We start from the raw sequence: 27,163 nt of genomic DNA, 5'->3' as shown, positions 1-27,163 counted from the left end.
GATTTTAGTTCCCTGACCAGGGATGGAACCTGGGCCCTTGGCAGTGAGAGTGTGGAGTCCTAACCACTGGACCGCCAGGGAATTCCCATACATTGACTATTCATTCTTAAGAGCAGAAATGCTGTTCAGAAACCCAGTTTTGATGGATTTCTCCTGTCTGTGACAGGGATATAATTTATAGCTCAGTTTTGGGGCCCGGGATGGGTATATATTCAATTCATAATCATTTAGGGCACTGACTTCCTTTTTTTTTTTATTTTTTAATTTATTTTATTTTATTTTTTTTGCGGTATGCGGGCCTCTCACTGTTGTGGCCTCTCCCGTTGTGGAGCACAGGCTCCGGACGCGCAGCCTCAGCGGCCATGGCTCACGGGCCCAGCCGCGGGGCATGTGGGATCTTCCCAGACCGGGGCACGGACCCATGTCCCCTGCATCGGCAGGCGGACTCTCAACCACTGCGCCACCAGGGAAGCCCGAGGTTTTTTTTTAAACATCTTTATTGGAGTATAATTGCTTTACAATGGTGTGTTAGCTTCTGCTTTATAACAAAGTGAATCAGCTATACATATACATATGTCCCCATATCTCCTCCCTCTTGTGTCTCCCTCCCCCCCTCCCTATCCCACCCCTCTAGGTGGTCACAAAGCACCAAGCTGATCTCCCTGTGCTATGTGGCTGCTTCCCACTAGCTAGCTATTTTACATTTGGTAGTGTATATATGTCCATGCCACTCTCTCACTTCGTCCCAGCTTACCCTTACCACTCCTCGTGTCCTCAAGTCCATTTTCTACGTCTGTGTCTTTATTCCTGTCCTGCCCCCAGGTTCTTCAGAACCATTTCTTTTTCTTTTTTTACATTCCATGTATATGTGTTAGCATATGGTATTTGTTTTTCTCTTTCTGACTTACTTCACTCTGTATGATAGACTCTAGGTGCATCCACCTCACTACAGATAACTCAATTTTGTTTCTTTTTATGGCTGAGTAATATTCCATTGTATATATTAGGGCACTGACCTCTTTAGAGAAAGACCTTCTTCTGCTGTGCTAAACTCAGGGTCTGTAAACCCTCCGCTGGTGTGGTTTGTGGGCAGTGGGGCTGGACAGGGATGTGGAGAGGCCAGGGGGTCTGGTGGACAGAGTAGAAGCTGGCAGAGTGCTCCATGTTTCAGGCCTGCTACGAGAGAGGCAACGAAGTCAGCGTGGTGCCCAAGACGGCTGCTTCCACCGACTCCCCCTGGATGGGTCTCGCAAAATATGCCTGGTCTGGGTGAGTTTCAGCTACCGGTTGTTTGGTGTGTTTGTCTCTCCAGGCACCTGGTGGGGTTACAGTATCTATTTGCCTTCCTTGTAGGTACGTAATTGAATGTCCCAACTGTGGCGTGGTCTATCGTAGCCGGCAGTACTGGTTTGGAAACCAAGATCCTGTGGATACAGTGGTGCGGACAGAGATTGTGCATGTGTGGCCTGGAGTAAGAGCTGTTTTATTTTCCTGTTTTCTCTTGTATTGTCCAGTCCTGTGTGTGGGAAAGCAGAACTTGTTTACAATTAAGGTTAACCATGAATTTCAATATACTGGTGGTTTAGGAAAGTGTGATCTGGAGAGCCTTTCTTGTTCTAGACCCTTAAATTTTTTCCATTTCTTCTTGCATAAATATTAGAAGCACAACTTTATTTATTTATTTATTAAAAAAATATTTATTTGGCTACACCAAGTCTTAGTTTCATCATGTGGGCTCTTAGTTGCAGCATGTGGGATCTAGTTCTCTGACCAGGGATCGAACCCAGGCCCCCTGTGTTGGGAGCGTGGAGTCCTAACCACTGGACCACCAGGGAAGTCCCTAGAAGCACAACTTTAAATAAACTAAAAATTGCTGTGTAGTTCCATTGCCTTAGCAAATAAAACTTTATTTTTTCATATTCTCCTCACTCATTTTCCGTATGTGTATGTTTGTATAGATGCAGTTACAATTTGTGTGCCACTTTTTTCTCATACACAGTTTTGCTTTGTTTCTACATTGTTTTCACTTTTCACAGTTCTCATTTGTAATTACTGTGTAATATTCTGTCTAGTATTACAGTTCGATTTCATTCATGCTGTTTATGATTTTTTTTTTTTATTATCGAAGAAAATGCTATAGTGACCATCTTCATGTAAGAGAGACTTTGTTTTGGAGTATATTCTTCTTGAAGTATATTCTGAGAAGCGGAATTACTATGGATGGACCTTTACTGTTTTTAATTTGACTTTTGAATTCAAGATGTTGGAAAAACAAATCTGTTCATGAGGCAGTGATATGGTGCTTTCATTCTGCATTAAACCACCATTCACACTTGGAATTACCCATCAGTCACAACACATCCAAAACCTTTTTCCTTCACGGAAGAAAGATAAGCGATTTTCTCTAAGGGACTTATTTTACTTGGTTGGTGTTCCCCTTGCTGGGTGATTCCGGTCAGCCTAATAGGCCTATCTGCAGATCCACCTTTTAGCTTTCCTGGATCCTGCAGATACCAGAGAACTGAAGATTTCCTTATTGTTTTGTCATCTTCTTTCCAGTTTCCAGCTGCACTGGAATTGGTTACTGCAGTGTGGTCTCATTTCTGCAGGCCATCCCCTTGACATGATGGTCGAGGCCATTCTGTCCCAAGGATTTAACGTGGTCTTGAACTAGTATAACTTTCTCACTAGACTTCTTTGATCAATATCTTTTGTTTTCGATCTGTGTTCTTTCTTGTAAAAGCTGTCATCCTTGTGGTAGTTTATATTCCAAGAAAACAGTAATACGAGTTTATTTTTAGGCTGTATTCCTCATAGTCCTTGGGATTAGGGAATATAGGCTCCTCCCCTTCTCTTTGTTCACTCATTCATCACCATACGTTGTTGAGTACTATGTGCCCAGAACTGAACTAGATACTTACAAAAAAGAAAAAGGATTATTGTTCTCAGTGCAGTCTAATAGGGAGTTGGATGTATAAAGAGACATTGCACTTACATGTGGAAATAGGATTTCTAGAGATGTGCAGATATTAGAGGAACTGAGATGAAGGGTTCCTAACCCAGTCTGGGGTGGGAGGCCTCCTGGAAGAGATGTCCTCTTCTTTTTTAAATAATTTATGTTAACCCTCTTATTTATTCACTTATTTTGGCTGCATTGGGTCTTCATTGCTGTGCTCGGGCTTTCTCTAGTTGCAGCGAATGGGGGCTACTCTTCGTTGTGGTGCGCGGCTTCTCATTGTGGTGGCTTCTCTTGTTGTGAAGCACGGGCTCGTGGTCTTCAGTAGTTGTAGCACGTGGGCTCAGTAGTTGTGGTGCACAGGCTTAGTTGCTCCGCGGCATGTGGTATCTTCCCAGACCAGGGCTCGAACCCGTGTCCCCTGCATTGGCAGGCGGATTCTTAACCACTGCGCCACCAGGGAAGCCTGAGGTGTCCTCTTTACATAAGTATTTCCTGGGTTGTGTATCTCACTTACAGCAAAGTAAGTTCTGAATTGAACAGTTGTACACCAAGTGTTATGGTCACCTTGAAGAGAATAATAATATCAGCAATGACTCATGGGTGTGATATTGTCTAGAAGCCAGAGGGATTCCTGGCCCATCCCCGTTCTTCTCTGCCATGGAGTTTGTGGTTCTGAGTTGGCTGTGATGAGTGTATAACTTGTTTGAGACCCCTCTCTCTCCTTCTTTTTACTCCCTTTGCTCAGAGCATGATGGGAACCTGCATTTTCATTTCAGACTGATGGATTTCTGAAGGACAACAACAATGCTGCCCAGCGCCTCTTGGATGGGATGAACTTCATGGCTCAGTCGGTGTCTGAGCTTAGCCTTGGGCCCACCAAGGCTGTGACGTCCTGGCTGACAGACCAGATCGCCCCTGCCTACTGGAGGCCCAACTCCCAGATCCTGGTATGGTGTGGCAGGATGCCCTGCATCCCTGGCACGGCCCGTTCTGCTTGTGCCGCTTTGCCCTGTCCTAAGCTTGCTCTGTGAGGGAGGCTCTGAATTTCTCTCTCGGATTAGCTCTCAGAGTGTTGGAAAGGGTGGGGTATGCTGAGGCAGCCAGTGTCCTCTTTGCCCACTGATTTCCCTTTGTTATTTTGCAAGTATTTTCCTTGCGGTGGATTTTAGTTTCTTTCCCTGCAAGGGCCAGTTATTATTGGTCAGATGTCTGAGGTCATACATATAGAATCTGGAGGAAAAGGGGCCATTAGAGGTCATTTAGGGTCATCCTCAGCTTGAGACATAAACCTCATGGCACCTACAGAAAGGGAGCACCCAGCTTTGGCCCAAGCACTTGTGACAGGAAACCCGTTCCTCATCAGCTTCCCAGAGGCTCTTTTGAGAAGCCGTGAAAGCAGTGGATCCTCATGGCTCTCTTAGCTGGGATTGGTGTAGTCCCTTCTGGAACCCTGTGACTCAGCCAGATGGATTTGGTACCTTTCCAGGCACTTCTTGGAAGAAAATGTTAATCACAGCTGTGCTTCAGTAGTGGGTATTTTCATGTGGCTGGAGATCTTAGGTCCCATCCTTTGGGATCATCGGGGTCCTGCCATTCCCAGATGGTCCTGGGCATCTCCCCTGGGTTGACTTTCTCAGCTGAGCAGACATGAATGTTACCTGCCTCTCTGTTTTGGGCTTGGAACAGAGCTGCAACAAGTGCGCTACATCCTTTAAAGATAACGACACCAAGCATCACTGCCGGGCCTGTGGGGAGGGCTTCTGTGACAGCTGTTCATCCAAGACCCGGCCAGTGCCGGAGCGGGGCTGGGGCCCTGCGCCCGTGCGGGTGTGTGACAACTGCTATGAAGCCAGGAATTCCCAGTTAGGTAACGTGGGGCCCGGGAACTGCATGGGTGGAGGGGGAACCTCTCTCCTTGGCACTGGGTGTTGGGAACGGGACTCCCACCTGCCTGACCCTGTTCCTCACCACGTCACTCTTCTGAGAGTAGTTGCTCCCCGGTCTTGCCCAGTCATCCTCTAAGCTCTTTGTTAACAGGGTCCTGGGGTGCTATTCCTTGCGGGGCGGGGGGGAGGGGGCGTGTTAAACCTGTCCTGTGTTTACCACAGGCTTTAGACTGAGTCTTATCTCTGGAGGAGGTTCTAGGTCATGCTCCTTGAACCCTTCTGGCTCACTGTAAAGGAAGGTTATAAAATAGCCCCAGAGGGTTGAGGTAAAGGACTAACAGATCTCACCGGCTGCAGTGTTGGTGCCCATAGCCCAGACCCTTGCCATCCTTGCAGGACAGCACAGTGGTACCCTGGGAGAAGCATCCAGAATGCTCTGCTGTTGCCCCTGAGTTCTCCATTTGGGAAATGACTAAGAGATAACAGCTTTTCCTTCATCATTGTCTGCAGATGTTACTGAGGCACAGGCGGACGATGAAGGCGGGACGCTGATTGCTCGGAAGGTGGGCGAGGCCGTGCAGAACACTTTGGGAGCTGTGGTGACAGCCATTGACATACCACTAGGTGGGCCTGGCAGTGCCTCTCTTGGGTGCAGTGTACGTGGGATGAGGGCTTTCATAGTGCCTTGGGCTGTTGTTTTGTCAAAGTCTTACTGACCTAGATTGAGTTGGGCAGCAAGGAAGTGACTGAAAATTTACATTTGCTTCTGCTGAATACCTTGGTGGTTTCATGTTTATTCCTGGAGGCCATCCTCTTATATCATTTATTGCTGCATAACAAACTACCTGAAAATGTAAAGGCTTAAAACAACCCGCATTTTATCATGTCTCACAGGAAGGGCAATTATTTTGCTCCAAGTGGCATTGACTGGAATTACTGCTGGATTTTCCAGTTTGGTAGCTGGACTGGTCTCGAGGGGCCAAGCCAACCTCACTTACATGCTGGGTAGCCTGGCAGGGATGCCTCGAAGGCTGGGCTCAGGAGAACTCCCCCCGCCATTCCCCATATTCTCCAGGCCTCTCCACGTGGTTTCTCCAGTGGTAGTGGGCTTCTTACATGGTGGCTCAGGACTCTGAGACAGGCCTGGGCCTAGAAACTGGCCCTTCTGCTACAGTCTGCTGTAGTCACAGAGCCTGCCTAGATTCGAGGGAGGGGGCAGGTTATCAAAGAATCTGTGGCTGTCTTTAATCCGCCACACCAGCCAAACTGTTATTCCTTTAAGATTTAAGACAGCCACTCACCTCTGAATGTGAGGGGTGCTTATAACCAGGATGGGAAGAGGGAGAGGAAGGGAAGCCCCGCCAGCGTGTGGAGGGCTTAGGCAGGGCTGGCCGGGCCTAGGGTATTTAAGCCCATTGTAGGGGAGAGACCAAGGGTTCCTGGGTGGGTGTGATGGAAATTGCTTGGATTAGATTTAATCACTGTGGCTCACAGAATGAGCTGATGATGAGTTTTTGACTTCAGGGTGTGGGAATAGATGGATTTGTCGAGGCTTGATGCTCAGGTTGCATCTGCTCTCACGGGTAACCGGGAGAGGCAGGGGCTGCCCTTGGCACAAAGTCTGCCGACTGTGCTCACAGGTGCTCACCTGCTGAGCACTCACTGGCCATTGGGTCCCAGTGCATCAGACACATTATTTCTTGTAATCCTGTAACCACTTTTGAAGGTGTGTTGTTAAAGATGAGTAAACTAAGGCCCTGAGAATTTAAGGAACTTCTTAATCCCGCAGCTACCAACTGACTTAGGCTCAGTGGAACTGGGGTGAAGGTATGTCCTGACTCCAAAGCCCAAACTTTATTGTTACTCCATTGGTTCTTAATTCAGCCCCACTTTAGGCTCACTTGGAGAGCTTAGTAGATACACAAATGTCAGTGCCTAGGTCCCAGCCCCAGAGATCCTGACCTGGGTGGTAGGCGGTGAAGGAGACCTGGGTGGAAGGGGGTGATCTGTGTGCAGTTAGACTGAGAGCCAGTGAAGTGTCTGCGGATGGCTTCTTGCCTCGTGGAACTCGGGGTGATGGGTCCCACGTGTGCCGCCTGCCATGGTTCCTTCCGTGCTGCAGGTCTGGTGAAGGATGCGGCCAGGCCGGCGTACTGGGTACCAGACCATGAGATCCTGCACTGCCATAACTGCCGGAAGGAGTTCAGCGTCAAGCTTTCCAAGCACCACTGCCGGGCCTGCGGACAGGGCTTCTGTGACGAGTGTTCCCATGACCGACGGGCTGTGCCCTCTCGAGGCTGGGACCATCCTGTCCGAGTCTGCTTTAACTGCAATAAAAAGCCTGGTGACCTTTAACCCCAGCTCCCTCTCCGAGTCCTTCACAATTCCTTAGGTTCTCAGGGTTAGAAATGAAATCTCGCTGAGGTAGGCCCTCCTCCTGGTCACCTGTTGTGGTATGTGTCCTCTCTGCTCATCCTGAGGCCACTTTCCCACGGTGGCGGGTAGGACAGATGGCGAGCCAGGGTGAGCCTGGTGGCGGGCCTGAAGGCACGAACCCCTCAGGGCAGGGGACCGAGCAGCTTATAGCGAAGGGGAACGAACCTGAATCCATCGCATTTTATTTCAGTTAAAAATTATACATATAACACACACACACACACACACACACACACACACACACACACACACAAAACCTGTATATACATATGAAAGGAACATGGAGTGTATTCAGGCTGCTGCTGGCTGTGAAGACCTGCACAGTCTGTCCCCAGCACAGAATCAGGTGGCAGTGGCAGCAGGTCTTCCCCACAAAACCGAGCCATGTCCAAGGCCACTGCGTTGCTAGTCACCTTTTGCTGCTTCTTTCCGAGGCTTCGAAGCCTTCATGCCCCTTAGCTGCTGGGGCAAGTGAGCTTCCCAGGTACTTCTCGCTTGGGATAGCCTGTGGAGGATCTCCCTGGGCCCTCCAGAGTCGGATCCCAATTCCTTGCCTAGGCCTGTCGTGGTCAGAGACACCCAGCCTAGCATGCAGGTCATGGATGGGTGGCAGGTGGGGGGTACGGTCCTCAGACCTCAGAAGTCCAAGTGCAGGTGACGCGATGGCCCTCATACAGGGGGAACACGGAAGGAGATGGGCCTTCCCCAGTGTTTCCTGCTTGTTGATGCTTCCGTCTATGCGAGCACTTGGCTTTCCCTGCCCAGAAATAGAGCACCTGCTTCCCTCCCCTACCAACCCCCTTGAGCCCACCATCTACTGAGTGTTGCACTAGGGTTTTTGCTTGTTTTGAAGCATCTTAATTCTTTATTCCCAGACACACGACCCCTCTAGCTATTGGAGGGGTGATCATGAGAAATATTCCAGGGAAACAGAGCACAGAATGGACTGTTAGTGGGGTTTTTTTTAAAGTATATATAAGTATTTCAACAGACCACTAAGAAAAAATTCTCTCTCCGGTCCTGGCAAGAGAAATCAGATGAACTTTGTTTCTCAAGAGCTGGGACATCCATTTCTATCGTGACTGGAAAGAGACTGTTGTGCTGAAATGCTGTCATCATGGTGGATTTTATCGTCAGTGGCCAAAAATGAAGAATTAAAAGTGACACAGTTCTTGACTGAACTGGTGGGTGGGCCGAGCTTCAGGGAGGTGCGTGGCGTGAGTGTTACTGTAACGTGAGCCCTGGAATGTGTTGGTCCCTCTCAGACCTGCTTCCTTACTGCCTCCTATGGCCTATGACCGAGGCCCTGCTCTAGTACTGTGTATTATTAAATTCGCCGTTATAAAGGAATCTTCCTGCGGAATATGGACTGTGCTGCTTCTTTCCTTTAACTTCATCCGTGTATCTTGCTACCTCTTTCTAGTTAAGAAAGTAGCTGGTGGCTTTTAGAGCAGAAGCCAAGTGAGAGGTATATTTTACCTGTAAATACCTCAGTTTATTCCCCGGCAAATCCTCTGTCATCACAGAAGAGAGTAGGTGTTACTAGTGACCTATGGAAACCCTGGGAAAAGACTTTTCTCGCTTTGTACCTGTCGCTCTTTGTTCCTCTGCCCTGCCTTGCTTTGTCTGTTCAGCTCCTGTTGAACAACCGCTATCCACTGTCTCCTGTTCTGTCATTTAGGGGCGCCCCTGAGCATGGGAGGATGCTGGACCACATAGGGAGGATGCATAAAAGTCTTCCGAACTCTCTTCCTTACACTAGTCAGACCGGTAGAGGAAAAGAAGGTAACCCGGTGTCACAAATAACCAAAGGTTCTCTTTTCTTGCCCTACATACCCAGGGTTCATCTTTTTCTTTTCTTTTTTTAAAAAATCAATAATTTTTTTTGCGGTCCGCGGGCTTCTCACTGTTGTGGCCTCTCCCGTTGCGGAGCACAGGCTCCGGACGTGCAGGCTCAGCGGCCATGGCTCACGGGCCCAGCCGCTCTGCGGCGTGTGGGATCTTCCCGGACCAGGGCACGAACCCGTGTCCCCTGCATCGGCAGGCAGACTCAACCACTGCGCCACCAGGGAAGCCCCAAAATTAATTAATTTATTTTTGGCTGCATTGGGTCTTTGTTGCTGCACCCGGGCTTTCTCTACTTGCAGCGAGCGGGGGCTACTCTTTGTTGCGGTGCACTGGCTCTAGGCACGTGGGCTTCAGTAGTTGTGGCACACGGGCTCAGTGGCTGTGGCTCATGGGCTCTAGAGTACAGGCTCAGTAGTTGTGTCACATGGGTTTAGTTGCTCTCAGCATGTGGGATCTTCCCAGGCCAAGGCTTGAACCCATGTGCCCTGCACTGGCAAGTGAATTCTTAACCACTGCACCACCAGGGAAGTCCCAGAAAATTATCTTAAGGAGATCTTAAACTTCCAGAGGAAAATAAAAATTCCATTCCCTCCAACACATGGGGCCTAATAGATTTCTTGAGCAGGAGACCCCGTTGGCTTTGCTACTTATTAGCAGGAGACCTTGGACAGATTGCTTTATTCTCAGCTTTTTCTTTGGTATATAGGAGTGACCTTCACGTGCTTCGTAGGGTTCTAAGAATTAAAAGGGAATAATGCTGGCAAAAATTGTTCATTCAACATACTAAGTGTCTAGATGTGGCAAGTGCTGGGGAAACTAAGCTTCCTCGAGGTTTCTGTGAAGCTGAGACTCAACAGATGAAAGGAGTGGAGGACAGCTTGAGCAGAGGCCCAGATGACGGAGGGACTTGCAACATGTGTCCTGAGAGCACCAGGTGGGAGGTGGAGAAGGGGCAACAGAGTGAGGCACATGTGACCATATCTCAAGATGCCGCACATCTTATTCCGAGGTACAAGAAGGCGTTGAGTGCAGAGATCTTTGGGAAGGTCATTCCCGTGGCAGTGGCCATGTGGTGGGTGGCCTGGAGAGGCAGACTTAAAGGAGTGGGCCCAGGGAATTCCCTGGAGGTCCAGTGGTTAGGACTGTGCTTTCAATGCCAACGGCCCAGGTTCAATCCCTGGTCGGGGAACTAAGATCCCACAAGCAGCGTGGCGTGGCCAAAGAAAATAAATAAAAATGAAAGGAAAGGCTTTTACTAACATATATGAATGGAGAAATGGAAGAAGAAACTGAGTTTAGCCTGCAGTTGTTTTCAGAGGTGGTAACATGGAAGATTTAGACCAGGGCAGATCGAGGGCTGACAGGTAAGTGGGGCTTACTTGGTCTCTGGGTGTCCTTGTTGGGGGACACCAAGTGTTGATCTGTGGACATTTCTGGTAACCAGTTTGTGCCACTGTTCTCATCTGTTTAGAAGGCTACAGCAAGCAAACAGCAAAGGGTTTATTGGAGCTCAGTGCTGCTGCCACCACCCCCTGCTCATTCGCTACCTTTCACTGTCACCTGGGGAATGGGGCAAAATGCCCTAACAGACCTGCAAGTGAAAAATGCTTCCAGACTGTGCAACATACTAATCTTTGGGACACTAAGAAGCAAACATACCAAAATGCTTAATCAGCTTCTCTGCTGAGTTTAACCACTTCTCATATACTCTAGACCAGGGGTCCCCAACCCCTGGGCCGCAGACCCGTATTGGCTGGTGGCCTGTTAGGATCTGGGCCGCACAGCGGGAGGTGAGCTGCGGGCAAGCGAAGCTTCATCTGCCGTTGTTCCCCCACCCCGCCCCCCACCCTGGTCCGTGGAAAAACCGTCTTCTGCAAAACGGGTCCCTGGTGCCAAAAAGGTTGGGGACTGTTGCTCTAGACCAAATGTTAGGTGCAGTGACTGCTCACTAAAGATAAAGAACAGATTTTGAGATGTCCCCCACCTCCTTTTCTTAAAAGCCTAAGGGAAACATAAAACTAATTCTTTGACAACTGTATTTGCCTAGCAAGAAATTTGGGCTATGGCACACCTGATGAGTTAGGGAGGTATATAGGGATAGAGCCCCACATGTCAGAACTCACCAGGTATTCTGAGTAGTCAGTCGTCTCCACTGTCTGTGAGATCAAAGTTGGACTGAATAGCCACAGCTCCATTGAAATAGTACAGAATAGTGGCAAAGGCTCTTCACCAGAGGTGCAATACCAGTGACTGTAAAGAGCAGATCATGTAGTGAACAAACTAGTATGTTGTGAGAACTTTTAACTTTGGGGGCAAAAGTATGAGTGATATTAGGGTCATGGCTCAGCACTTATGCTTTTTTGTGCTCTTGGGGAGAGGCATGTCACCAAAATTAATCCAAAAGACCCTGCTGTGACTGCGGTCACCAGGACCCTTCAATCATACAGCTATTTCCTGGGACCTATGTGCAGGCTGGTATGCCAAGGCTGTAAAGATACAGGGGTGGTGTCTCAAAGATTAAACAAACACCTAAGAAATTTGGTAACTGGCAAGCTTCTTAGTCTTTGGTGAGTGCCAGAAAAGTTCATTTACTTAGCAATTAAATATGAAATGTTAGCACTGCATGTTTACACTCGCACCAAGCCACTTTGTGATTTCTCCTTAGCACTAGCTGTGTGTGATACACAAGTACTGTCAGCAAATAGAGGAGTGTGGAAAGTAGAGAACGTGATCTCTTCTGGTTCCAAGTCCCAGCTCTCCACTTAACAGGTCTGCGTGGAGGCAAGTCATTCAATTTCTCTGTGCCCAGAAAATGATGCTTATAGTTTTTATGTTATTACTACTGTCCTACCTCCTTCATACGTTGTTTTAAGGATCAAGTCAGCTAAGGTGGAGGAAAGTTATTTATAAAACCTAAGGCACTAAAAGTATTTGTTGTCACATATTGCTCACCTACCAGATGACCAATCTGATAACTCTCTTGTTTTCTGGATTGCTCTCTCTGTACCTAGTAGGGTTCTGGCAGGACACAGATGCATAACACTCAAGGGGGTAGCTGAAGAGAGTTCAACTGGTGAAGCACCCTGGGCTAGCAACAGTGAGATGCAATTATCGGCTGTAGGTCTGAAGGGACAAATGGAGAGAAGTTACTGGAATCCAGAGAGCTGTGTTCCAGCAGAAGCTGTAGACTTGGGTAGAGGAACACAACCACAGCCCACCACACCCCAGCAGAAGGGGAGTCAGGGAACTAACAATCCCTCAGTCTTCTGCCTTCTGCTTTCCTGCTGCTACACCCCATAGGCTGAACCCACCCTGGGCCAGGGAGCCTGCTGAGGTAGTCCATAGCTTCTTGGGGCACAGGAGCAAGTGGAAGCTTCCCAGCAGAGCCATAAAAACTGGTCTCAGTTTCTTCCTCACACTGGGTTTGAGCAGATGTTGGTCTGATGCTACAGCAGCCAAGCATCACAATCTTCTAAACCATTAACAGAAGCAACATGCCATGTCTGGTTCTTTCTACGTTCTAGTTTATTGTTTGGTAGAAAGGCTCTTTGTATTAACGCGTTGTATAAACATCTCACAAACTGCTTCTCCTAGATTACAAAAGTCAAAGCCAATTTTCTTCGAGATGGGGCCCTTGAATCTGACATTCAGGTCACCATGATAGAAACAGGAGCTGCTGTACCTAACATTCTGGAAGGTACTTCAACATATGCATGCTAAGGCCTGTCTAGCATCTAAAAGGATCCATCTTTCCTTACAATGCCTATACATGGTAATGAATGAGAATCCCAGAGATCTGACACTGGTTATCGAGTGAGTTTGAGAAGGCTAGTTTAATGATTCCCAACTCAGCCGTAAAATCTCTAGAGACTCAGATAAATGACTCCCCCTTCTCTCCAGCTGGCTTTCTCAAGTATAGATGCATGTCTTTCTGGGACCCAGGCACTGACTGTCAACAGTCTCACCCAGTTTCATCATTAGGCTTCTTGAAAGGGCTTTTGGTGAAAGCAGCAGCTTTAGTTATTGTCAATCTTCAGCCCTTAGAAAAGTATTTTTTGTTAAAAAAAAAAGGTGGAGGAACTATTCTAAGGAATTCAACAAGGAAATAGGTACCTTTTATGAAAAGGACTTTTAAGCTTCTTGAACCCACAACTTAACTGAAATAACTGAAGTGTCTCCACGTAACATATAGCACCTTTTCCCCGGCAGCTGGACGGATGGGATATGCATACACAAGGGCATCCATCTGAAATGCCCTCACTGAAAATGGCAATTGTGGCAAAAATATGGCTACCTATGCTCCCCTGAGTCACATCCACGGCTCTCCAGGCTGCAACCTGCAGAATTAGCTGTAGGAGAAGCAGTAAAGGTCCTGTCGGATGGCCATGAGCAGCCCTGGCGCTCCCCGGAAGCCCCCAAGCCGAGAAGAGAAGGCCACACTGGGAATGTCGGCCTTGGAAGTGGGGTGTGGGGAGGGTATGGTTCTGAGCAGCTGGGCATCATGGAGGCTCCAGATTCTCGTGTAGCAGTCCTGGCCCACTAAGAAAGAGGGAAGACACGCGGCAAGTTAGTGAGAGAATGCAGAGAGCCTGTGTACCTGTGGCCCTGGCTTCTATGATTCCTAAGGGCTAAAGGTGATTTCACATGAGCCAAACAAACTCACAAATGGAAATTATTTCTACTGATAAGATGTCCCTTTTGAAAATTAAAGTTACAGGACTTCCCTGGTGGTGCAATGGTTAAGAATCCACCTGCCAATGCAGGGGACACGGGTTCAAGCCCTGGTCCAGGAAGATCCCACATGCCGTGGAGCAGCTAAGTCCATGCGCCACAACTACTGAGCCTGCTACAACTATTGAAGCCTGCGTGCCTAGAGCCTGTGCTCCACAACAAGAGAAGTCACCGCAATGATAAGCCCACGCACCGCAATGAAGAGTAGCCCCCACCCGCCGCAACTAGAGAAAGCCTGTGCACAGCAACGAAGACCCAACGCAGCCATAAATGAATGAATGAATGAATGAATAAGAAAAAGAAAATTAAAGTTACAGGTTGCCCTGGTGCTCTAGAACCACTGATTGCAGGTGTTCAAAGTGACAAGATGCACTGGCTGGCTGTGACACCCTGGGGTGTTCACGGGGCATCTTGGCTATCAGGTGACCCATTCTGCTTTTCTTGGTCACAAGGGCTATTCAAGAGGGAGCCCAGGCCACCTGTTCTAGATGACATGCAGCTGATTTCCTTTTTATGAGAGAGTAACCAGGAAGATCTCATAACTTCATTACATCCTGGGGACAAATCAGGTGACAACTCTCCCCAGAGCATTTTCTGGTTTAATGATTCAGTTCATAAGACTTCATAGTCTTTCAGGGTTCATAGTTGAGAGGAATCTGATACCTGACACCACTGGTTACAGCAACTCAGATAGGAAATATGTGCTGCTGGAGATCTTCAGGGCGAGAAGGGCAGACCTTAGGCAGCATGGATTTTAGTGTGCTTTTGACCATATGAGTTGACTCTATGACCTTAGCTGTAGTTCATTCAGGTTGTACAATTCAAGGATTACTGCAGCCAGCCCATTCCCCACATCTGCCTCTCAACAAGGCTCATATCTTTTCTACTGTCCAGAACACAGAAACTCTCTGGAGATGAAAATTTGTGGAAAACAGACTTAAGGAAGCTAATTACTGGTGGTGGTGACAGTAGTAAACAAGTCTAAGGAAGTTCTAGCCAAGTGATGCTTCTTAGCCACAGAAAGTTTCATCGCAAATAAATACTTTCCATAGGAATATTAGAAAATTTGACATCTGTGAAGACTGGAAACATATTCCTTAATGCCAAGGGCCTACTATTTCGTTTGTCAAACTGCCAAATAATCATATAATCTGTGATCAACTTGTTAACTCCTTTCAAGGGGGTTTGGTGCTAGAAAGCTCTGCTTCTATTCTACAAATCATGGGTTCACAGCAGTGGTGTTAAAGGAACCAGATTCCTTTACAATGACCTCCATCTCTTTTCTTAGCATCCTCTGGTGGAAACGGGAGCACAAAGAACAGGGAGCTCAAGCTTTTCGACAGGACAGCTGCAAGATGGGATTGAGGGTCACACTGAATGCTGACCTGGTGAATAGGCTTAAACTCCACACCCAGGTCTCCTAAACCACTGTTTTATTGCTCCTCACTCATCTGTAACTGAAGTGACATTTGCCCAGTCACGTGGGGACACAGGGCTATCCACCTGGTGAGTGTTAAAACTGTTGCTTACTAATGTCCAACTCTACATCCCATCTTAACTCCCTGACCCCAACTGTCCAAAATCCCCTTTATTCAGTTTCGTTTTAGAGTAATTTCTCCCTTATCTGCTTAAGTTGCTGGCGCTCCTAAGGGACAGTGTTTGATGGGATGATCTCCTCCTCCCCAGGTACCTGCCACCACGATTCCTTCTTCCTCATGCACGTGCAGGGGCAGGTGGGCATACTCGTTCACGTGCCCTTCGTACTGCCTAATACACTTAGTGGTCCTCAGGTCCCACAGCTTGATCTGTGGGAAGAAGCACAAGGGGCGGTTAGGGAGGGTCCAACAGGTACACTGGTGAAGCCCAGGCACGAAGCCAGAGAGGGCGAGGTGGTCTCCAAAGACCTCTTCAAGTTAGAAAATATGTCTCAAACCCCCGAGCCACAGAGTCCATCAAAAGCACCATGACCAGTTTCACGTCTGTTTAGACCAGATTCGGCTCCCAGCGGGCAGCAAAGCAGCTGCCCCGCACAACTCCCAACTCCCCTGGTCTCCAGATGCCTTTCCCCGGCCACCATCTGACGTGAGGGTCTCTCCTGCAGAGCCCCTCCCCCCACCCAGAGCCAGCTCCAGCGGCTGGAGAAAGTCAGTGGTATCCGTACCGTTCCAGCCATGTCGGATGCCATCAGGCATTGCTCCTCTTGCAGGATTTGCACAGAGGTAACTGCTGAGTCATGTAACAGGCGGGTGGCTTTCCAGCCCTTGCCCTGATTTCGACAACGGAGATCAATGGCAAAGATTTCGCCGGAACGACAGCCATTAAACAGCAAAGGAGCCTGCGGAAAGGGGGCCTGCTCAGTACCTCCCTCCCAAGGCTGGGAGGGGTGTGCCCTCCAGAATACACCCCTGCCTCCCCTCCCCTATCCCAGCCCCTAGGTCAGAGGTATGCGTGGAGCAGCTTGGTTAGGGTTTGAGCCTCAGTGGAGATGGAAGGGCTCCTTATCAAAGGGTCAAGAACTGGACACCATGAGTCCCTCCAGTGTCCTCCCCGCTGGCTGCCAACTGGCCCCTAAGGCCTCACCCTGAACCCCTCCCTGTGAAGTGAGGGTGTGCCCTCACTCCTCCCAGGTCGTTAGTGAGAAGCTGGGTGATGAGAGTGGAGTAAGAGAGATCAGAAATCCAGGTAAGACATGGGGTCCCAGACTGAGTGGGAAGATGGCTGAAGAAACCTGAATAATGAATTCTGTGCTTATTGCCCAAAGCAGGTCGGCACATCTTCCACCCTTTTAAAGAAAGGTGGCTTTTTTTTTTTTTTTTTGGCATTTTTTTTTTTTTTTGCGGTACGCCGGCCTCTCACTGCTGTGGCCTCTGCCGCTGCGGAGCACAGGCTCCGGACGCGCAGGCCCAGCGGCCATGGCTCACGGGCGCAGCCGCTCCGCCGCATGTGGGATCCTCCCAGACCGGGACACAAACCCGCGTCCCCCGCATCAGCAGGCAGACTCTCAACCACTGCGCCACCACGGAAGCCCGAAAGGTGGCATTTTCTACAGGTCAAGTCTTTGAAACGTAGTAATGACTAGAATTTTGATTTTTAAATTTATAAAATGTGTAACTTGACAGCTGCAGATAAAAGTGTTATGAATTGGGACATACTTCATTTATACATTAAAAAGTTTTACTGTCCTGCTGGCTAATCCAAGTACTCAAGAATTGCTAACAATTCATAAGTTGTTTAAAGGCCGCTGAGCCACGCCCTTCTGGATCAGCCAAATTTCATTCAGCGCTGACTTATTCACCACGTAACCTGTTAATCACTTCTGGTGCCCTCCTTCTCCCTGTAAAAGAGGGAGGAGGACTAGACTCCACACAGGGGAATCTCATTCCAATCCAGCAAAATGTCCACTCTTGGGAAACTTTCTATCAGGCCCTTCCCAATCCAACCAACCGTAACAGCAAACTGCTGGGCCAAGACGTCACTGCTGGTCCCAAATGACTGCCGGTGTCCCGTCACCACGCTGGTCACCAGGACTCGCCGAGACAAGCCTGACAGAGACGGAGATGGGCGGACAGTGTCACTCGAGGTGTGGGGAGAGGGACTGTGGACAGGGGGTTAGGGTCTGTGAAATCCTTTACCCTGGGCACCTGGGGAGGCAGCCGTAGCTCACCTGTACTAAAGCAGTTATTTGCCTGGATGTTCAGGGACCACGCACAGGACCAGGCCCCGGGGATCCGGAAACTGCAGAGCATGCCAGGCCGGTCTCCTGCTGAGGGGACAGTAGTAGTGTTAGAAAGACTAACAGCTATCAGGGAGGCAGTACGGTGTCAGATAGAAGGGTTTCAATTCCAGCTATGTGGTCTCAAACTTTTTTCAAAAATAATTTCTTTAAATTGATAAAACATACATTAAGGGTACAAATCATAGTATACACTCTAACGTATGCTATGTGAAGTATAGCTATGTAACCACTACCCAGGTTAAGAAATAGAACATTCTAGTACCCTGGTACCCTTCCTGTCCCCTCCCAATTACTACCCTCCTCACTCCTCCCTGAAGGGAACCACTATCCTGACTTCTCACACCATCTTTTGGTTTTGTAAGGGAAATTCCGAACTTCTTTTTACCTCAGTCTCCTCATCTGTAAAATGGTGATAATATTTACTCCCACCTCATAAGCTTGCTGTATGATGAAATGCCAGGCACCAGGGTAAGTGCGCGTTAAATCATTTAATCCTCCATGTTACCTGAGGGGGCAGGTATTTACTTTAGAGAGCTTAAGCGATCTGTTCAAACTGGTAAGGGGCACAGCTGGGATTCATGTCAGGTCTGCCTGAAGCCTGCACTCTTAGAGGCCTGATCCTTGTCTAATTGATCCTAATTCTCTGAAAGACTGAAAACTTAATATCCAGAACGCTGCCAGGCAGTTGGACTGCCTTCAGCCAGACAGAATGTAAGTATCCCTGACAGAACCTGCCATACAGTAGGAGCTTAACAGATGCTCTCTGGGCGATCTATATAGGCAGCCCCAATAAATATTTTCATCTCTTGTACTGGTTACACACACTTTTAACTGTTCCGGCTGCTGAAATGACCCAAAAGGAGGGGATAGGTGAAGATGCACATGCTTCTAGTACAAATCCTGGGTCAGGTTTAAGAAATCCTCCCAGGTGCTCTGCAGACTGTCCCCACCCTGCGAGCTCCGACTTGGGCTCACCAGCCCATGGTTCCCACCCCTCCTGTCCAAGCCATCACCATGGAGCTTATGCTACTGTTGGCTGCAGCTCCTGGGAGGAAAAGGACTAAGATGTCCCTTAGCACCTCCTTATCCAAAGGAAAAGGACCCCTTGTACCTGGATGACTACTGACAAACAATGACGCTGGGAGCAGGGTGGCACAGCCTGGAGTCTCTGCAATTCCCATGAGGCACAGCCTGGAAAAGCCGTTAAGGACAGCCAAGTACAAGTCTCCTCTGGGAGGAGAAGGGGCATCAGTACCCTTCGAAAAAGGTATAATAATACCCATCATCCACATTTAACATGTTTACATTTTCCATATTTAGTTTCAGATTTTTTAAAAGGAAGAAAATGTCACAGATACAGTTAAAGGCCCCCTTTTAACTTTCCTCCACTGAGAGAGAATCGCTATTCTAAAACTGGTCTGAGTTCTAGGCCTTAATATTTCCACTACATATTTGTCCGTCAACAATATAAAGAACACATTTATGTGTTTGATTTTAAAACGCATGTAAATGGCATCACACAGAATCTCCTACAACGGCGCCACCTGCATTGTCTCCTAGATGCAACTGTATTCATATTTGTAACTCCAGTTCAATTGTTTTCACCACAGAGCATTCCTTTGTATGAACAGACCACAATTTATTTATCCAGTCTCCTGCTGATGAGCACTGAGATGGTTTTCGCTTTTTTTTCCCCCTCTGCTGCTGAAATGAGCCTCTCTTCCTATCCTCCTGTCTCCCACTCCCATGTATGGGAGGCTTCTCTAAGACAGTTTCTTACATCTGTGGTTAAGAATTTCATTTTTCACCACAGTGTGCTATATACACACAAACATTTGACACAAAAGTTTCATAAAATATTTACACTTACTAAATATGAAACTGATATTTTCTAACCTATTTCATTAAAAAAAAAAAGCTGCTCAATAAGTTGATTTCCTGGGCCACAGTTTATAGGATAGGTCATGACTCACAGTTTGAAAACACTGCTATACCTAGAGTGGAACTGGGGGGTTGTAAAGTACACGCATCTCCAACTTGAAGTGGCTGTATCATTTACTTATACCAGCATTGCCCCCCATTCTCCACCTAGGCCAAAACTTGGCACTATCAGACCTTAAAAATCGTGTTTATCTGAATGGGCATAAAATATCTCCTTTTAACTTGCATTTCTCTGAACTACATCTGATTATAGTTATTTGCGTTTCCCTTACTGTGAACTGCCTCTTTATATCCTTTGCCTGCTTTTCTATCGGACTGTCTTCTGATTGATTTGTTTCCTTTCCCTTTCCCTTCAGAGCTTCAAGAGGAGCCTGTGTTTATCCCCACTTCCTCGCCTTTCTTTTACTCTTCAACCCACTAAAATCCAGGTCAGACCCTCACCTTTCCAGTGAAATGTTCTCCCCAAGATCTCCAGTGAGCTCCTAATACTAAACGTGATGAAGGATTTCCAGTCCTACCCCGGGCCATGCAGCACAATTTCTACCTATACACTCCTTCTTGGCCTCCACAACCACTCTCCTGGCGTTCCATCCTTGGACCTTCTCCTATCACCAAGATTCCCTGGTCTAGGTCCTAAGCCTCTTAAACTCGTGTCTCTCCTCCATTCCTGCTCATCAGTTCACACCCTCTCCACCACCATCTTTAGTCTTGCAACAGCCTTCCATCCGAGGTCTCACCCTCACCAGCCTACCACCTTCACTGCTATATGAGAAATGAATCCATGACTACAGTCCTCCAGGGGCATCCCACAGCCCCAAGGATTTGGTTTTGCAAGGCACTACCTAGCCAGAGACGTCACCGATACCAAACCACTCATTGCTGCCAAATGTGCCAAGCTTTCTTCTCACTCTTCTAATGGGAGCTCCATGCCCTCCTTCCCATGTGGGAACCACCACCAGGAAGGCCACCCCAATCCCTGCACCCTACAATTCCCCACTGACATCACTGCAAAGACTGACCACCTGCTGAGGTGCCCAGCTCCAGCACCTTGCACAGGGATTCTAGATGCCCAATAGATGCTGGTGGAATCAACACACACACCTCACTGAAAATGTACATCTTTGCCAAGCAATCAGGCAACGATCTCCACCATCTGAATGTGTGTTGTGTGGGTATCGTGTTGCCTTGGGTGGTAAGCCCCATGTTAAATATCTCTAGTATAGAGGCTGCTGACACTATAAATGAGAACACTGTATCTGGGCAGCTCAATTCCTTCGGAGATAAATCTCTTTTCCTTCTACGTTTGTAGGGCAAGGATGTGGGAGAAAGTCCTTACCCATGTGCACTTACCCATGTTACTATGGCTGAAACCCAGGTTACACTCAATCTTTGTATCACACTTACAGGGCCAGTATCATAGAGCTAATCCTTTAAAAGGCCACAGGTCAATGAAGAACCTGCTAAGTGTAGAAAAAGTTCAGTCTAACCTCCCACCACTCTTTGGGGAAAAGCGCAGAGTGCAGGTCTGAACCATGTGTCATTTTTGTAAAGGAAGAAAGTTTAAGACCTTCAGCAGAAGCATCAGGTGCACAAAAGCCTGAAGATTACCTGAAATGACCACCAGAGGGCAAGCCGCTGATCAAACCACAATAGACCACACTCGTTCCTTTCACTGTGCTTTCCTTTGCTGCCCTTCACAGATAGTGGTGGTGGTGTTTTTTTTCTTCAAATTGAAGATTTGTGGCAACCTGGTGTTGAACAAGTCCACTGGTGCTATTTTCCCAGTGGCATTTGCTCATTTTGTGTCACATTTTGGTAATTCTCACAATATTTCAAACTTTTTCATTACTATTTTGTTAATGGTGATCTGTGATCAGAGATCTTTGATGTTACTATTGCAAAAAGATTATGACTTGTTGAAGGCTCAGATGATTAGTATTTTTTAGCAACAAAATATTTTTAAGTTAAGGTATGTACATTGTTTTTCAAACATGATGCTACTGCACACTTAACAGACTACAATATAGTGTAAACATAATTCTTACATCTATATCTGTATCTGTCTATCTCTGAGGTATGCCTATATATGGATTTTTTTTTCCTTTTTTTTTTTTTTTGCGGTACGCGGGCCTCTCACCGTTGTGGCCTCTCCCGTTGCGGAGCACGGCTCCGGATGCTCAGGCTCAGCGGCCATGGCTCACGGGCGCAGCCGCTCCGCAGCATGTGGGATCTTCCCGGACTGGGACACGAACCCGTGTCCCCTGCATCGGCAGGCGGACTCTCAACCACTGTGCCACCAGGGAAGCCCCTATATATGGATTTTTATCCTCACAAAGAGAAGCATGGATAAATGCCATATTGTCTGAAGATCAGAAATGAGAGCGAGGTTCTTGTTTTCTCTCTTTTAAGGCTTGATCTCTTCTGCCCTCTGGTAAGATCAAGACAGTAACAGGTGGTCCCGTCACCCCACAAACCCCACCAAATGAAAGCCACAGAAAACTTTCAATTTACAGAACACACAGTTTTGTGTTTGTCTTACATAAAAGTTATAATCAGATCTCTAATGTGCTTTAGGCTTTAAAACCCTTTGAGGGACTTCCCTGGTGGTCCAGTGGTTAAGACTCCGTGCTCTCAATGCAGGGGACCTGGGTTCGATCCCTGGTCAGGGAACTAGATCCTGCATGCGGCAACTAAGAGCCCACATGCCACAACTTAAAAAAAAAAGAAAGAAAGAAAAAAAGGATCCCACGTGCCGCAACTAAGACCCAGGGCAGCCAAATAAATAAAATAACAAACAAACAACCCTCTCGCAAAACAAAAAAAAAAAACCCAAACCAACAGATTCCAATTCAGGCATCATCTGTTGAGGACCCATGACATGGCCAAGCACTGTGCTAAGTGTATTCACAGATGTTAACCAGTTAACCTTATGACAACTCTGAAGCTGGCATTAGGTATGACAAGTGGTCACATAGTTTCATTTATGTGAGCGAACTCATTTATTATGGAAATGAACCACAACAAGACTCATTAACATGTGGCTTTGGCTTTGGGTCAAACAGTATCATTCCATGAAGGACACAATGGACAGCTGTCCTCTGCATCATCAAGAGACCCCAGGGGGCTTCCCTGGTGGCGCAGTGGTTGAGAGTCCGCCTGCCGATGCAGGGGACACGGGTTCATGCCCCAGTCCGGGAAGATCCCACATGCCGCGGAGTGGCTGGGCCCGTGAGCCATTGCCGCTGAGCCTGCGCATCCGGAGCCTGTGCTCCGCAATGGGAGAGCCACAACAGTGAGAGGCCTGCATACTGCAATAAATAAATAAATAAAGGGATGCTGCCAGATCATATCCTAATAAAAATAAAGTTAAAAAAAAAAAAGAGACCCCAGGGATCCCAGCTACCCTGACACTGTACTGTGTGCTCCTACAAAGCCCAGATGGCTCTCTGGGTAGGGAAGGAAGAGACTAGAATGAAGAGTGCTCTAAAGAAGGCCATCTCTGGGCAGGGAACCTAGGCCCAGAGCCCACAGCCCCAGTCCGATGTCAAAGGAACACCCTTCTCTGGTGTGTGCCCTCAGCCTCCCTGCCTTGGGAGGCTCCTCCTCCTCTGCCTCAGGAGGATTTGGGGTTCCTTTTCAAGGCTTTACTGTTCCTTTCTGCTTTGTTCCTCTGCTAAAGCACCAACTCTCAAGTTCCAGAACAGTGTCTGGCACCTGGTAACACTGACGTCATTCCAGGACCTCAGCTACTTCTCTGTGCTCCATGGGAGTCCTTGTTTTCTAGTGGGTGCATTGCTCTTTCCTACAAGGTGAGACATTCGTGCAGAATGGCCTAGACCTCTGGACACTAAAACACCATCTCACAAACCCCACAGATGCCCTGGTCTACATCAGGGCATGGCCGGCCCACCAAACCTCTTCACCTGCCAAAAGATACAGAATGTGGGAATCCAGGTGATTCAGCGAGGCCCAGCTCACAGCGTTCACCTGGTGAGGAAACACACAGCCAGATGGAAAGATTGGTTTGATGCCAACTTATGGAGAGAAACAGACAAATACTTTCTTATAGAACAGTAATGTGACTGACTGCTTTCTTCAGGTCTCACTCCTTGAATAGGGACTGGAACGAGCATTCTGAGAACAAGGAAGCTCCCTGCCCCACCGTGCAGAACCTTGAGGGGAAAGGGAAGAAGTAACCCCCAGGCCTCAGTCCTTCATCATCAGCACAGCATGGGCATCACAATGAGCCATCTGGTATACCCTCTGGTATAGGCCAGGGATGAATTCTCTGCAACAGATCTCACTTCACCCAAAAACCATTTTCAACCTGTGTCCGTCTTGTGGCTCATGTCTCAACAGAACAGAAAATCACAGCTTCTTACAGATGCAGCCATCACCCACTGCAATGTTAAAAGTTGCCCCCTAGATAGCAGGCTCCTTACATTTACATAAATTTCAGTGCTGGCTACGACTGACTGGAAGATTGACATAATGTTCTGATACATTGGGAGGACCCTCCACCCAGCCCTCTGTGGCCCACCTCCCAGGGACTCTGTGCTTTAGCATCGGCTCCTTTGGATCAACTTAACCCCCCTGGAGGGAAGTCCCTGCAACAGTTTAATTAAAGCAACACTGCTTCAAGTCCTCCCCCATGTAAATTCATTTCTCTTCCAAGACGAGAAAATAATGAGGCCCTTTTCTTCCCCTATGAGTTCTCAGGATCTAAAACTCCATTTTTTCCCTTGAGAAAATGAGGTAACCGAGCCCTGCCTTCTTCACAAAGCTCTCTCCTCTACTCTGAATTTGGCCAATTACTGCAGTGCCCTGGATCCAATGGCAGAGTAGGCTGCCATGGCTAAAGGGAAGCGCAGCGTACCTTCCGGTTGGTGAAGTAGAGGTTTTCATGCATGTGCACCCTGAGCGTGGGGGTCTTCAGGCCACGCAGGTTGATGATGCCATACTTGGAGCCCCCAACTTTGACATCGTTCACGGTGAAGAGCCGGTCACTGTTGGTATCCGCCTGGAGAAGGGAGGCGGACTGTGGGTGGCCTCCCAGGCTGAGCCACGCGGTCTGCCGAAAGACCGTCTACCTAGCTCCCACGCTCTTGTGTGTTTTCACCAGGTGGGGGTTCTCGCCCATGAGGAAGTGCGGAATGACCTGACTTGCCCCTACTTGGTGTAGCCATCACTGGGCAAAGCTGACAGGCATCTGGTCTCACAGTTCAGGAGCAAAAAAGGCAGTGAGGGGGCACGGCCAGTCTGCACAGTGACCCCTCTCAGAACTGGGTTTGGGAGAGTCCTAACGTCCACCCAGAGGAGTTTAGATGAGCCACATGGTGACAGAGCATGTGGCCATCATGAAAGCCACACAGAAATGTGGAAAATGCTAATTATAACTGCCAAGGGATAAAAGAAGAAAGCAAAATTGTATTCCTATTACATAAGCACTGTGATTATCACCTAGTAAAAAGAAAGGTATCGCATGGTGGAAAAAAATTACAATAGGAAAGATGGCACTGGGATGTGGGTTATTTTTAAGATTTTCTGTTTTCATTTAAAAAATGTGGTTAATAATTATTTCAAAGCAAAACCTTTATATGTTTGTGTTTTTTAAAATATATTTATAAATATAACACACACAAATACACGTGGGTTTGGGTGCTGGTGAAAACACACTCACTTTGCAAGTTTACTTGGCAAGAATAGCTATATTCCTGAAGAATCATTACCAGTGACTAGAGTCAGATCTGAAAACTCTGATCCCTGGGTGACAAACTGCCCTTCCCACCCCTCTGGGTCACACCAGCCATCCAGTCATCGTAACTCTGGATCATGGGGAGGGTCTTCCAAACATCAGCACACAAAGTATGAAGAACAGGTGCTCAGGCCACGCTAAGCAGCAGGTGCACAGTGATCTCCACTGTCCCCACCCGGTTTACTGAAGAACCCCAGGGAAGGGGCTCCTGAGGGGAACCCACCACAAGAAAGTATTCTACGTGATTCAGGTCAAACTGTTCCCCAAACACAGGAGAAAACATGAGTCCTGGCCCCTGACACTCCTTACGTGAAGGGCTCTGTTGTAGAGGTCCGGGGGAGGACCTCAAGGGTAAATTCCGTAGCCTCAGCCTCCAGTCCTGTCAGTAGACCACCAGGCTGAGGCTCTCTATTTTGTGTCCTTCTCTCACTCTCCTTGGCTGTCCCTCAGCCTCCAGGAGAGGAGTTGCCAGTCCAGCTGAGAGGTCTGGCTACTTCTGTTTGCAGTGGACCCTCTGCTCCTCTGCCAACATTTCTCTGCCCCCTGGCTTCCAGTCCGGGTCTAAACCAGAAGCAGAGAGATCATTTTCTGCTCCCCGCAAATGATGCAGTGGAGGTGTGCTGGATGTGCAGGCCCAGAGACATGGCCTGCAGGCCCCTGTTACTGAGGTCAGGGACAGAAAGCAAGAAACTAATACGCTGTTGCTACTGAAGGACACTGGTGCTTCAGGTTTGGCCACCAAATCCTGTCCAGTATGGAAAGGATCAGAAGCCCCTGGTCCTCCATGTAACTTTTCAACTGTGTACACAACATACCCATGGGAAAGTTACTTTGTGATGGTTCTCTGTCAGCGTGTGTGGACCCCGGCTCTAATGTCAAATGACAGAGCTGTAGTGGGGGTGACAATGGTCACAGCACAGCCTGTCTTGCCAGCTTGGCATCTGCCAATGGGTAGCTGGTAGGTGCTTGTTAAAACCATAAAACCTGCTTTCATGGCTAGTGGCTTCTACACAGCCAGGCTTGATGAAAACGAATGCAAAGCCACAAATTGTCCAGGGGATGGCAACTATGTCTCTGGAACCTACAGATGGGTCCCTCCCACTCACCAGTATCAGATTAAATTGGTCACTTGCCAAAGCGGAGGGATCCGAGCTCTGAATTTGGACCTTTTTCCTCTGCATGCAGCTCACTCGCAGCTCATGGGCTAAACTGCAGAGGAGAAAGAGGGGAGCAGGGGAGGTATGGACATCATACCTAGATATCCATGAAGATGCAGGGGTTCTGCTCTGTCCCACACCCTGAAGACCACCTTCTCTCGTCAGCTCTCTCTCCATATTAAATCTCAGCAATGGAGCTGAGCAAGGCCCCAAAGAATCTCAATTTTAGAACTCTTAGGGAAACTAAAGCAAAGAAATGGGTGGCTCATTCACAGTGTCAAAGAAAGTCAGAACTAGAAGGACTTGTATTGGATCATCTAGTGCAACTCGTTCTCTTGAGATGAAGAGAATGTGCCTGAGAAATGAAACCACCTGCTGAAGGGCACACAGTTCATGAAGAGCCAGGCATGCAGCTGCCCATCCGGTTACCCCTTTTCCTCTCCACCAAAGCCCGAGCATGTTTTAGGGTGAAGAACAGATCTTCCTAACTAGACCTTTAACTCTTTTCCCTCTCAGAAGGAGAGAAACACAGGACAAGCACAGCCCTACCTGCCCTGGCTGACACTGCCTGCAGGGCTGGCCTTCCCTGAGGGGGCCTCCCTGGGTAGACCACCCACACCCATGTTGTTTCTTCACTGGCCCAGGTAGAGTGGGAGGCAGCAGAATGCAGGGGTTAGGAGCTCAGGCTGGTGAGTCAGACAGATCCCCCCGCTT

The 27,163-nt window shown here is 48.1% G+C and overlaps 2 protein-coding genes across 6 annotated transcripts in view; one reads left to right on the top strand and one right to left on the bottom strand.

Annotated features, from left to right (window-relative positions):
* The window catches only part of ZFYVE1 (zinc finger FYVE-type containing 1), a 49,107-nt gene extending 40,450 nt beyond the window's left edge, over positions 1-8,657 (top strand). For both annotated transcript variants that reach the window (XM_030831582.3, XM_030831581.2), the window contains exons 7-12: positions 1,172-1,269; positions 1,354-1,471; positions 3,736-3,906; positions 4,646-4,826; positions 5,356-5,469; positions 6,968-8,657. In XM_030831582.3, the coding sequence (XP_030687442.1) occupies positions 1,172-1,269; positions 1,354-1,471; positions 3,736-3,906; positions 4,646-4,826; positions 5,356-5,469; positions 6,968-7,200 (915 nt within the window). In that variant the 3' untranslated portion in view covers positions 7,201-8,657. The remainder of the gene's footprint in view (positions 1-1,171; positions 1,270-1,353; positions 1,472-3,735; positions 3,907-4,645; positions 4,827-5,355; positions 5,470-6,967) is intronic.
* A 2,641-nt stretch (positions 8,658-11,298) lies between these two features.
* DCAF4 (DDB1 and CUL4 associated factor 4) overlaps positions 11,299-27,163 on the bottom strand; it is a 30,832-nt gene continuing 14,967 nt past the window's right edge. Inside the window, exons 5-13 of one of the 4 annotated variants that reach the window (XM_030831600.3) lie at positions 26,399-26,501; positions 24,414-24,557; positions 23,475-23,524; positions 18,708-18,787; positions 17,525-17,623; positions 17,305-17,402; positions 16,022-16,195; positions 15,551-15,665; positions 11,300-13,668 (exon numbers count right to left, since the gene is read on the bottom strand). In XM_030831600.3, the coding sequence (XP_030687460.1) occupies positions 13,475-13,668; positions 15,551-15,665; positions 16,022-16,195; positions 17,305-17,402; positions 17,525-17,623; positions 18,708-18,787; positions 23,475-23,524; positions 24,414-24,557; positions 26,399-26,501 (1,057 nt within the window). In that variant the 3' untranslated portion in view covers positions 11,300-13,474. Of the gene's footprint in view, positions 13,669-15,550; positions 15,666-16,021; positions 16,196-17,304; positions 17,403-17,524; positions 17,624-18,707; positions 18,788-23,474; positions 23,525-24,413; positions 24,558-26,398; positions 26,502-27,163 lie in introns of all 4 variants that reach the window. The other 3 variants (XM_030831590.3, XM_060295001.2, XM_060295002.2) reach the window with 3 other exon arrangements.

This window comes from Globicephala melas, chromosome 2 (genome assembly GCF_963455315.2).
Source record: "Globicephala melas chromosome 2, mGloMel1.2, whole genome shotgun sequence".
NCBI lineage: Eukaryota > Metazoa > Chordata > Mammalia > Artiodactyla > Delphinidae > Globicephala > Globicephala melas.
This window is presented reverse-complemented; position numbering and strand designations above follow the sequence as displayed.